This window comes from Amblyomma maculatum, chromosome 11, assembly GCF_055883805.1.
Source record: "Amblyomma maculatum isolate TAMU_Amacu chromosome 11, ASM5588380v1, whole genome shotgun sequence".
NCBI lineage: Eukaryota > Metazoa > Arthropoda > Arachnida > Ixodida > Ixodidae > Amblyomma > Amblyomma maculatum.
Genome location: NC_139354.1, coordinates 41,919,935 through 41,932,196, shown reverse-complemented (window position 1 = coordinate 41,932,196; position 12,262 = coordinate 41,919,935). Strand labels below are relative to the sequence as shown.

The 12,262-nt window shown below is 44.6% G+C and overlaps 1 protein-coding gene across 1 annotated transcript in view; it reads left to right on the top strand.

Annotated features, from left to right (window-relative positions):
• Positions 1–8,681, top strand: part of LOC146173639 (excitatory amino acid transporter 2-like) — a 51,593-nt gene extending 42,912 nt beyond the window's left edge. The window contains exons 7-11 of the mRNA XM_084583951.1: positions 50–176; positions 2,101–2,334; positions 4,821–5,015; positions 6,398–6,532; positions 7,052–8,681. Coding sequence (XP_084440077.1) covers positions 50–176; positions 2,101–2,334; positions 4,821–5,015; positions 6,398–6,532; positions 7,052–7,214 — 854 coding nt within the window. The 3' untranslated portion in view covers positions 7,215–8,681. The remainder of the gene's footprint in view (positions 1–49; positions 177–2,100; positions 2,335–4,820; positions 5,016–6,397; positions 6,533–7,051) is intronic.
• Positions 8,682–12,262: the final 3,581 nt, after the last annotated feature.

The window sequence follows — 12,262 nt, the reverse complement described above, 5'->3', positions numbered from 1 at the left end:
ACTCGCCTTTAGTTTCTAAATAGGTAAACAGGTTTCTTCTTCTGAGCAGGTATCATCGTCTTCTGCTCCGTCTTCGGTCTCATGTCGGGCTTCATGGGTGAGATGGCCGTCATCATGGTGGACTTCTTTTCCATCCTCAATGTGATGAGCATGAAGCTTGCCTACCTCGTCATGTGGTGAGTTGTTCACCGCGCGCCTGACACTCGAAAAAGCGCAGAGTGGGATGAGCGCTGTCATTATCATACTTTAACTTTATCGCCTTCTGAGCATACCTTCAATAATCCCATCACTCACTGGTGCTTTAATTGATATGGTCATTTCACGTCACGCGGTCTTCCAGAAACAGTCAAGCTTATCACTAGTCGGCCGATGAGTTTGAAGGTATCCCTCTTAAGAGCGTTAGCTCTTACTACGTACATTTTCTGCTTTCTTGTCCGCACTCAAATTCAAGATGGCGGCCAACTCAGGCGATTATAGCTACACCACAGCAAATAGTTTCTTCGCTACTATGTGACCACCCCCTGGCCAGCACTTGCCCACCACAGAGTCCAATACCTGGCCCACAATGTATAACGTCATGATTCCCCAAATTCATGCGACCGAGCTATGCACGCAAATGCTTTTTCGAATAACTTAGTCATACGACTCGGTGGATAACGCTAAAGCACCGCGAATACTTTACAATCATCCAATCTAGCCACTTGATGAAAAGCTCCGTAGTAAGTCTTCTACGGCTTCGACCCAACAACGGAGTAGCGAGTTTCGATGTTTCGTCCTTTATGCAACAAGGAGGATTATATACATTAGTTTACACCCGACGTATATTTCTTTCTTTCGTGCATACGAACGTATGGGTTCTCCTTATTGCATTTTGTTCACTATCTTTTGTAGAGCATTTATGTTGTATTTACGGCATTTAATGTGTATTTGCATGCGTGAGCATTCGCCCCTGAGAGCTAGCGAAATCCGCTGCCGCTGCAAAGAATCTGCCGAAATTTCCAGCGAATATCTGAATCAGTCCACGACCGACTCATGCTGAAAGTAAAACTTCTGGCAGGCTGCTCTCGCCGGGCCCGCCTAGACTGACAACAAATGTATTCGAATCTAGCGCCTCGTCCGTTTTTGCGACTTGCCCTCTGTAAAATGCATTTTTTTTTATTATGCGTACGCTCGGTTTATAGGTAGTACAGAGGCGACCAGTTAATTTTATATTTGTGACGACATCTCGCAACCTGTTCAGGGTTCTATATCTGCACTTAATATTAACCGTGGAACAAATTTTACGTGAACAATAAACTTAGAAGCGAAATGCACCTCACCCCTCGCGTTATTGGCAGCGGCGCGCTCTGGTGCCGTAACGGCTCAACATCCGAGGCTCTGCGGACGTCTTCGGCTGCAGTGGCTTACACAGGCATAGCACTGGTCGCCACATCAGCATCAGTAGCAGGACGTCAACTCAGCGCCGCGTCTCACTGCTTTCTCTGTGTTTTCTATAAAGCTCTTCTTGCTACGCCGAAAACGCAAGGGAATTGTGCTCCCCTGATGGGGCTGAGACAGGTAGGTCACCGCCGCTTGCGGCGGGGGTTAGCCTGCCACAGAATTTTTATCTGTTGTAGGCCGTCATTGCACACGCCACCGTTTCGGCGGTGGACGGCGGCTGTTGTTGCGGCGCGCGTCTTTCACCCCCTCTTCCTTTTCTTTCTTCTGTATTTTCTCTTCTGTCTGCACGAGGCAGCGGAGATGGCTCAGCTACAGAGCCAGTAGCAGGCCCGTGCATTTTTCTTTTTCCTTCTTCCTACAGCCACAACAACAACAACAACAAACGCAAGGAGTCGACGTGAAAGTGTTTACTGTCACGTACAAAAAGAGAAGAGAAAATGACGGAAGCACAAGCAGGAAGGTTGCCGACCAGTTCATGTGCATAAATTGCAGGCTCTATCTACTGAATTTTAGTTATCGCTCTTGATTATAATACTTAATTAGTCACCATTCTGGCGTTTGCCTTCCCCCAGTGAAAGTTGGTGTCATGGCCTAGGGCGGTTGGGGAGCCTATCCTTCGTCTGGAGTGACAATGACTATGCTTCATCCATGCGCGGACAGGTACTTCCCCATCGGCGTAGTGTTCCTGCTGTCTGCGTCCATCGGTCGCGGCGACGCCCTGGGCGAACAGGCCATCAACGTAGGCGCCTACATCGGCACCGTCATGACGGGCCTGGCGATCCACTCATTAATCGTGCTTCCGCTCATCTACTGGGCCTTCGTGCGCAAGAACCCGCTTGTGTTCGCCAAGAACCTGCTGCACGCGTTCGTCACAGCCTTCGGCACATCAGACAGGTAAGTATCCGCAACTGCAGATTTTCGATGAACGCTGCGTTCGAAATCTCTCGTGTACCCGGCGCCGGCATTGCGTCTTGTAAAGAAAATCTCCAGTGCATCAAGTGGCCAGTATAGGAACCCCAGGTGGTCGACATTTCCGGAGCCCTCCACTACGGCGTCACCAGTATTGGCTCGTCATCTCTAGGCGCAGACAATGGGGGAATATAGTTGGTTGGTTTGGTTAGTTTGTGGGGTTTAACGTCCCAAAGCGACTCAGACTATCAGAGACGCCGTAGTTGAGGACTCCTGAAATTTCGACTACCGGGGGTCTTTAACGTTTTAATGGGAGAATTTTTATTTTTATTTATTTATTACAAGTTCCTGCAGCGCCCGAAGGCATTATTTCAGGGGGGGGGGGGGGGGAGATGACAAGTAATCTTGCTGGGAACGCCAGTGATAAAATACAAAAAGGTGTAGAAAATAACACGACACAAGTGATAATGCAGAATGAAAAACATGCATCTAAAGGGGGCAACTGCGCGACGAACAAAGTGATGAAAACACTCAAAAACAAAGTAATGAAGGAAACACACGCAAGAGAACTGGGCGCCACGTCACACATCCGATACAAAAGCCCGAAATAAATTTTAAGTGCAGCACTCAGTGATGCCAGCTGGCAGCCGGTTCCACTCATTGATCGTCAGTGGAAAAAACGAGGTTTTGTACACATCCGTCCGGCATTTTATTTCGCGGATCTTCCACTCATGATCAAGTCGTCTAGACAAAAAGTGAGGTTGAAGCTAGTTCGCTAGTCAGCACTGTTGCTCCTCTTTAAGTTCGTCATCTCCGAGATGGCCTTGTGCACGTCCTCTTAACCTGAGCTCAATACCGTCACATTTCCAATCAGTCTCGTGGAAGCGGCCAGACTGCATAACCGGACATATTTTGGCTAACCTTGAACATGCTAGTGGCCCAGGGGTTTTCGTCGTCTTCTTCTCGATCTCTCTGCTGCCTTACGCGTCCCAGAACGTCTCAGTAAGCGCTCCCCTTGCTACCTCAGCTATTTTTCAGTGATATTATCACATCTGTTATCGCATAGGATACCTCCAGCGTGCATTAAGTTAAGACGGAATAAGCGACAAAAGAACAAAAAAGAAAATAGAAGAACATTGTCAACTGCTCATCAAATAAACCGCTTGCTTATGCGTTATCGAGACTATATCCTTTCTCACAGGGATTTCTTTTTTTAATTCCCTTTTCTCTGAAAATTTTTCTTTGTCTACAAATCCACAAATAATTTTCACTTAACTTGCAATGCTGGTATTCAAAGGATATCTGGCCAGTTTCGCGGTGTCACACACCCGCGACGAGCACTATTGCAGATCTTAATGCCAGCCAGAAGGCAGAACATATGAGAACCCAAGAAGCACAAACCATTGTAATGTGTTGGAAATATCTGGTCCAACCAAGGACCAGTGCAATACCAATGCAAAATCAATACTGGGCCAATGATTGTGCCGCTTGGAAAGAGAAGAGCACAACGCAAGGCTGGAGGTCTCTTTTCCTGTGTTGTGTCTTCTGGCTCGTTTTCAGATGGTTCGATATACAACTCGTCCAGTCGTAAACGCTGTCGACAGCTCTACAGTAGGGGTAGATTGAGCTTTAAACCACGTCTACAATACTATCAGTTTTTCGGTGCTTCGTCAGGCGGTCACACCAAGGTCCGTTATAGTGTGCCGTCAAACGGTTGCTTGTTACTTCCAGAAGAGTTGGTGGATGTGAAGCGAGTTTCGACTTGCACTCAGAGTCACAGTGTCTTTGATTGTTGTGCGGTGATTTTTAATCCTTTGTTGACTTAAAACATGGACGAGAAACATTTGCTTACCTTTTTCTTTCAAATGCATGTTGAGGACCAATTTAGGTTGTCTTGTTATCGATGTATCGCACATACATTCGGCTACTTTCAGTTAAATAAGTTCTTATTTAAGCTGGAGAATTTCAAAAAGAAGTGAAATATTTTTATCGCTACCACCTGCCGTTTGGGTGGAGAAGTAACAATTATAAGACAATTTACTGCGCCGATCCACGAGGCCAGTCTGCACAAGCAAACATTTCCCGATGCAAATCACAGTGTCCTTGGGCTTGAAGTGAATAATTTCTTTAGAGCGGTGTATACAATCTTTAAAACCACTTCTACCAGTAATAAGGCTTGTTTTTTTTTTTTTTTTTTTTTTTTTTTTTTTTTTTTTTGCAGTGGACAAAATTTAACACAACAAGAAAGAACCACACAATCGGCTTTTTTACTCAGACCGAAACTTTAAAGTAGCTTTCCTGACTGACCCTTAATTGTCATGTCTATCTTTACACCGCACTCACGTCGGAATGTAATCAGGCTGCCTTGGGTCCCAAAGGCCCAGCGGGCAGAGATGTTAATGTTTATGGGGGGTACCGCATTAAGTAATGTTAAATGCATCACATACTGCGGTGTCTGCTCCATTGTGCAGTGTGGCCACTCTTCCGGTGACCTTCATGTGCCTCGAGCAGAACAACAAGCTGGACCGGCGCGTCACGCGGTTCGTGGCACCCATCGCTTCGGCCTTCAACCTGGACGGCACCGCCCTCTATGCCGCCATTGGTACCATCTTCATCGCCAACCTCAGCGGCATCGAGCTGGACTTTGCTCATTACCTGGCCATTTGGTACGCCAAAGTAGAGCGACTTGTCAGTAGCGTATATCTTCGACAGTATTAGGTAAAGTGCCGTTAATCAACGGTATTGCCTTAAAAGAAGCACCGGCTGAGAAATACAGCGCATGAACATCTTATCATCCTGAACAGTAATTCCCAGAGCTGGTAGTCTGTATGACTCCAATTTTTCTTCAATATCGATATTATGCGAGATTTTTTGGGGCGTACGAAATGAAATTTTGTGCGCAACGCGAATTTCGATTTTGAATTATATAATGCAATTGAAAATAAATTCTAGCCTTTACTCGAATCAGCCACGAAATGCTTTTAAATTGTTATAGAAAAGCTTGCCTGGGAAACAGGCAAGGTTTTCCCAGGCAAGCTTTTACTGATACGTAAAAGGATCCTCTTGGGGCTAACAACATACAACTTGATCACTTGAGCATTAGGAACACCAGTTTCCAATCTAGAAACGTCAAAATATTGCTATTTGCTAGCAACTCAGTTCTAAATGTTAAGCCTGTGTTGAACACGGCACAAAATCTTGCCGCTGACATCCTTGTGCTTGTTATCAATACAAGAAGTAACTGAACCACTTTCGCTAGTCATTAATATACAGAAAAATATGAAATCCGCGCACAAGTTTTCAGTACATGACTGAGAAAAAAAGTGCTTTCGTTTATGACTAAAAAATTAACGGTTCATTTTGTACATGCATGCACGCGCCAGTGAACAGTTTTTGCACATGTTTAATATATACTTCTGATGATTGAAGGAAGATATTCACCAAATCAGGCAGCCGTTGCACCACTTTTGACTCCCATAAGAGCAGATATATAAAATTGGGCCATGTGACTGCACAGAAGCACGGGCTACCTAGTTAGCTAGTTTGAGAAATATTGCTGACTGGGGTACGCTATTTACTAGAAAACCCGAAGAACACTCTTGTCCCTAGAATAGCAGCTTGGGCATGTTGGTTATGCATCTTGAGGTAACAGCGCGGAGCACAGGACGGGAGCACAAGATTAGAGGACGACACAACGAGCGCTGACTTTCAACAACCAGGTTGTTGAAAGTCAGCGCTCGTTGTGTCGTCCTCTAACCTTGTGCTCCCGTCCTGTGTTCCGCGCTGTTACCTCAAGACTCTTGTCCCAATGTTTGTGACTGAATTCGTTAGAAGCAAAACGACATTTACTTTGAGCACTCACTCAGCCAAAGCTTCAATCTTGCTTGGTTTGCTAGCGAATGTGTGCAAAATTCGGAAGAGTTAGAAACCCAACCTATTCAATCAATTTTACGGAACTATATTCGGGTCAAGTCTGAGGTACAGTAAACACCATTTTAGGTTGTTATATCGTGGTAATTGCTGTTTAACCTTCTCAATTGCATTTCAGCGTTGCCGCTGCGCTGACCAGTTTTGCGAACCGAGGCATACCCAACGCGGGCGTCATCACAATGATCCTGGTGCTCAAGGCAGGGGGCATCGGTCCATCGCACATCGGTCTCCTGTTGGCTGTCGACTGGATTATGTAAGTTATCTCGTTATTGACTCACCGCTCGTATTTTCTATGCCAGAAGAGATTCCATGGACGGTTGATATTTGAAGTGTCGCCTTTGTGCGATCTTCACCAATCTTCTCTACCACAGAGCTCCTTAAAGTGAATTATTACACTCGAATATTGTGATGAAAATGACACTTTCTGGAGTTGGAGCTGGCGTTCGTCTTCAGTGGGAGAGCGCAAGCATAATGAGGGTGCATTTGTGTGTTTCAAACATATGCTACATTTCATGCTACACTTCATGCTACGTTGTACCTCGCAAGCGACACTTTATCATGAAGTGTAGCATGAAGTGCTACAGTGTGACTTGCGAGCCGTCTGAGCCCCGCACCTTTTATCTAAGATGAAAAGAAAAACTGGCATCGTGGGGTAATATTAATTTATGCACAGATGAGATGTGAAGTGGCCTGAAATGTCAAAAATTAACTCGGAGGCAGAGTGAGCATTTCCTGAAACTTAGATGTTCTCTTTCTTTTTTTCTGCCATTAGGAACCGTTGCCGGACATGCGTCAATGTCTTCAGCCAGTCCATAGCGGTCGCCATTGTTCATCACTCTGTGGAGATGGAACTCAAGAGGAACCAGAATGCACTTGAGCACTGGCCCGTCGATGAACTGACACTGAAGCGCACAAAGTACACATTCAACCGTTAGGCACAATGCTATTTCATTTCCTCCACCAGAATTTCTCGTTCTTCTGGCTGCTGTGAGCACTTTTATCTACCGATGAAAATTTTCATCTGTGCAGTCTGTTGCACGGAGCCCAAGGAAACATGAGTGGCTGACCATACGCAATCTATACTGCGGCGATATCTAGCTGCAATTTACAAATGCCACACAGACTACGTAGTGCAAGCTCTGCGAAGTGATGTTGGGATGGGCAGCTGAAATGCTTCTCGTGAATACAGTGAATACAAGGATTCAAAATTATATCAGTTGTACGAAAAGCTTTGAGGCGTTTTGCTCTAGTATTTAAAGCGATGACGTAATGCACAACTCAATCTCAAGCTTTTTCTCACAGCAATCGTTAAGTGCGCAGAAGCTCGGTGGTGACGTCACGAATAATGGGATTTCAAATTTCCGCTTCCATCACCTACGCCCTACCGTGCGTCGTCGGACGCCTGTAAGCAACGCTCCGAGGGTTTTATCTTTTGATGACATTGAATTTATTGCTTTAATGCGAATGTTTAGCGTTTTAAAAGTTACGGCAACGTGGATGATGTCATTATATGCTACGAAAATCCTAACAGCTGTAGCGATTTTATTCGGCTATTGAGTCACCGTTCTTTAAAAAAAAAAGAAAGAAAGAGAATGCACGCTTTATCTGCCAATTCAACTCATTCAGTGCAGGTTAAAGAACCCCAGGTGGTCGAAATTTCCGGAGTCTTCTACTACGGCGTCTCTCATAGCCTGAGTCGCTTTGGGACGTTAAACTCCACAAACCAACCAAACCAACCAACCCTCTGAACTCAGCAAATTTTGAAATCTTTTTGGTTGCCTTTGAGATACACCATGCCTTTGGAGCAAGCCACGCGCAATATTATATCGCGCCCCTTTTGTGAATTCGCAGTGAGACTGTTAGAAATATTTCTTATTACGCGCCGGAAAAATGCCAAAGATTAACTTTCTGGCTTCCAACTTTTGGTCAGACTCGCTTACTACTATAGCTACACAAATGATCCTTGACCACTCAAGACAAATATTAGCGATCAGTTAACCGTGCACGTATGACTGCACAGCTTTGTTTGGTTATCTGTTTATTTTTTTATTTTTTTCTGAAGGTAGGGGGTGAAGAGATAACCCATGATGTCGGAGTAACATACTGTAACGAAAGTACGCATTTCAAATCATCATCACTCTCATATTTCAGCGCATTTTGTCATTTAAGAAAGTTCGTTAAATGGGTGCGTGTTCGTTCATCGATGCCCTTTTTCATTGAACGCGATTCAATGCGCGTATATATGCAGTAAATAGCACTAAACCGACCAGCAGCAAAGTCCGGCACCTCTTTGGTTACTTCACTTAAAACGCAGCTTTCTATTCGTCAGCGCCGACACTGTTTTTCGGATTATAGAGCTCTGAAAATGTAGCTTACGCGAAATAAAATGTTCATCCCGTTTTGTTGAAGTGTTTTCTTTTTCCTGTTGTCTAATGCACCGAAATATCTGCGGCTGAAATTTTTTGAACAGCAGTATTATGGGAAGGCTTCGAGTCGAGTCCTTCATCTTTTATGAGCTTTCTGAGCGTGAACAGGAGCAACGGCTAAGGAATTTCCCACCTGAGCGATTTTATTGGCCATTACGTCTCTTAAAAATGGCACTTTTGGAAACGATAGTGCTCTCTTCGCCTCCCCCAGAAAAAAAAGAAAGAACAATAGAGCAGCCACCGTGCACTCTGGTCAGTGCAGAATCCTACAATGTGGACTTTAAAACAACCTTCTCCAAACGGACACGGGACAGTGTTCCAGACAAGCTTCGAGGCGAAGACCATGTTTAGTGTCAGTAACCTTAATAAAACAAACACTTGTAAGCGTCACGCTACTGGAAATTCGCATGACAGTAAAGAGGAGCCTCGACAAATCCAGCATAGCGACGGTCGTTAGATACTGTTTCTGCGGTCAGCTTAGAGAGATTCGCGCTTTTTAAAATTCCATGGCAACCTCTCGTTTTTTCTCTGATAATCTCTCTCTTTTTTATCTCTCTAGTGGCAGCTTTGTTTGAGTTAAAACGTATTGCTTTTCATAAGGGTTAAAAGAAATACGCGAAGGGACAACTAATATATATGCGAATGAAAACGGCCTGCGTGACAGCGGTTGTGGTAGACGGGTGACGCTCACTGTGAAGACGTATTGAAATCAGTAACATCGAAGGCGAAGTACCTCTCGTACAAAGAGCGAATTGCAAGTGTACGATACAAATCTGTCGCTTCCAGTTGTAGAGGGGATCAAGGCCAAGCGACAGTCAGTTTAGCACGTTGTGAAGACTAGCGGAAAGTTGTCTGTGCACCCCCGGTTCATTTTTAACCGATAAAGTTGAGCGCCTTAGAGCTTTTTTTTTCTTTTTTTTTTTTACGCTCTCGTAAATTTATCCACCCTCTCGTACAACAAACACCTTCGTAAATTCCTAATCATGAATGTTGGTTTTAAGCGAGAATAACGAGGTTGCCTTCTTCAGTGCAATGTCTTCTCAAAGCAATTTACCGCGCCTTAAACTTAAAGCCACCAAGACAGAATTTTGTCTCTCTATTCCACCCTTGTCATCTGCCGACCTGTTTCACTGATTCCAGCGGCCGCAACGGCGTGCGGCAACGGAACTGTAAGACGACGTCAGAATGAACTGGAATTTAATTGAAATAAAATAAAATCCCCTGAGTTCATCCCTATCCCAGTCGATAACAAGACACCATGTCGTCATACACGCATGCGGTAATAACGCTGGGTATTAACTGAAATCATAAAATCCCCTGAGTTCATCCCTATCCCAGTCGATAATAAGACACCATGTCGCCATACACGCCTGCGGTAATAACGCTGGGTATTAATTGAAATCATAAAATTCCCTGAGTTCATCCCTATCTCAGTCGATAACAAGACACCATGTCGTCATACACGCATGCAGTAATAACGCTCGATATTAGAGAGTCACAAATAGGTCTGCTATGAAACGTGACGCGTAACCACGTCTACTTAGCAGCGTTTCCTATTGTATCTGCATAGCCGTTCTAGTTCAGACAAACCATTCTTATAGACGCATATATACTCTTATAGACCCATAAACACTGCACTGTCATGGTAATTAGATCGTTTCTGTAAGGTGCATAAGAGCCTTTTCTCATGCCTTTTCTCTGCTGGTGCTGCAAGCTTATAACATATCACTTAGCGACCCTTCGTTGGCCTCCAAACCTCTAAGTAGCTAGAGCAAACTCTGGACGAAAACTTCTCAATGTGTCAGTGAACTAGTCAAGCAACAACGTAAAACCACACAGTTCTGGTCGAGGCATTCTTTCTAAAATATTTCTTAGCGCAGCCTCAGCGGATGCCTATTCTGGGAAAACCCCCAGTGACCATTAAGTTCCTGTTTAGCCAGTCTCATTCGTACTTTCTCCGAGAGCTTTAACGCAGGACTATATCACGTCAACAGGGACTATCAGTAGTCCAGGTGGCTAAAATAAGAAAAGTTTCCTTTTTTTTTATACGGTCTGGGAACGTGCTTGCAGGAGGCTTCAGAAACAAGCACGCAGTGAACGAAGGGCATCTATTACTAATCGTTAATGATGTAATTACCAAACACTGTACCTGACCATTTACACAGTGCGCTGTTGACACTCGGGCATGTAGGATAGTCCCGGACACATTTTCAGTTATTAATTACCGAAATTTATACCTCATTCTACCAGTAGGCGTGACATAAGGCCAGTAAGGGCCCTGTGGACATCCGGACATCCGTGTTCCACACGGTGACTAACAATTCGAACTTTGCCAGTGCCTGCTTCAAAATATTTAGCACCCTGGAGCAATTTCTAGACTTCTGAGATGCTTGATTCGTCCTATAAACAACCACGAATGTGCGCCCCATGCCCCTTTAGAAAGAAAACAATCTGCAGCAGGGTTCATGCTGCGAGATTGAGCACAGTTATCACCGGATAGTTGCAAATGAACGTACGCCATTTGTCATTTTCTGGCAGCTTTCTCGTAGTACGTGACACAAATGAATCGTCTTCGCGAACTATTAAGGTTTCTAAAATGATTGGTGTGTCCCCTGCGTACATACGTAAAGGTTGATATAAAATTATACTCGAAGAGCAGAGTATAATGCCCCAAGCATATTCCAGGATTAGCGTTTACTGAAGGAGCGCAAGACAACGTATATTACCAGTAGTGGCAGCGGCACATCGCTACTCCAGGATTAACGTGTACTGAGGGAACGCAAGAGAACCTATATCAGTAGTGGCAGCGACACATCGCCACCAAGCTCATCATAACTATCTTGTGGCACATGGCACAAAAAGATGGGCATAAAAAATTGCGTGACAACAGCGCACTGACGGAGATCAGAAATGAAATTTCGGTGAGATGAAGTTTGTTGTAGACAGTAGGTCAACATGCAAAACAGGAATTGAAGTGAAGAGCCAAAACATTACGAGGGACTTTACCGATAAAGTAGTGAAAGGCGAAAGCCCGAGTGCCGCATTCTGCTACGCAACTGGCTCTAAATAGTAATTAAGTAATTAGCAATTGTATAATTAGTCATTAAGTAGGTAATTGACGAATTACTTAGTCAACAATTAGTAATTATTTATCGAATAATTATTGACATATGACTATATAAGGCACGCACTCGCGTATACTGTGGTGGTGCTCTGTGATTGGTTGAGACCTCTATGAGGTCATCCCGCCTCGGCCAATCAGAGCCGCCGCAAAAGCGGGACACATTTTGTTCACGACAGCATGAGCCAATAGTCTTTCGCCTTAATACCTGCAGTCAAACCTTACTGCTCGGTTTATTCCAGGCTTCTCAGAGCTTTTATTCTTGGTAGTTATGCACATACAGCACTACTTCCTCCCATGCAGTTCATTTGAGCTTAGCAGAAGCAATGCGTTAGGAATTCTGATACCGGCATCAGCTATACAAAAAAGAGCAGTTTCGAAAGCTGCCCCCTCCACAACGCGTAACTTGATTGCCCACCACTCCGATGCGAGGCAA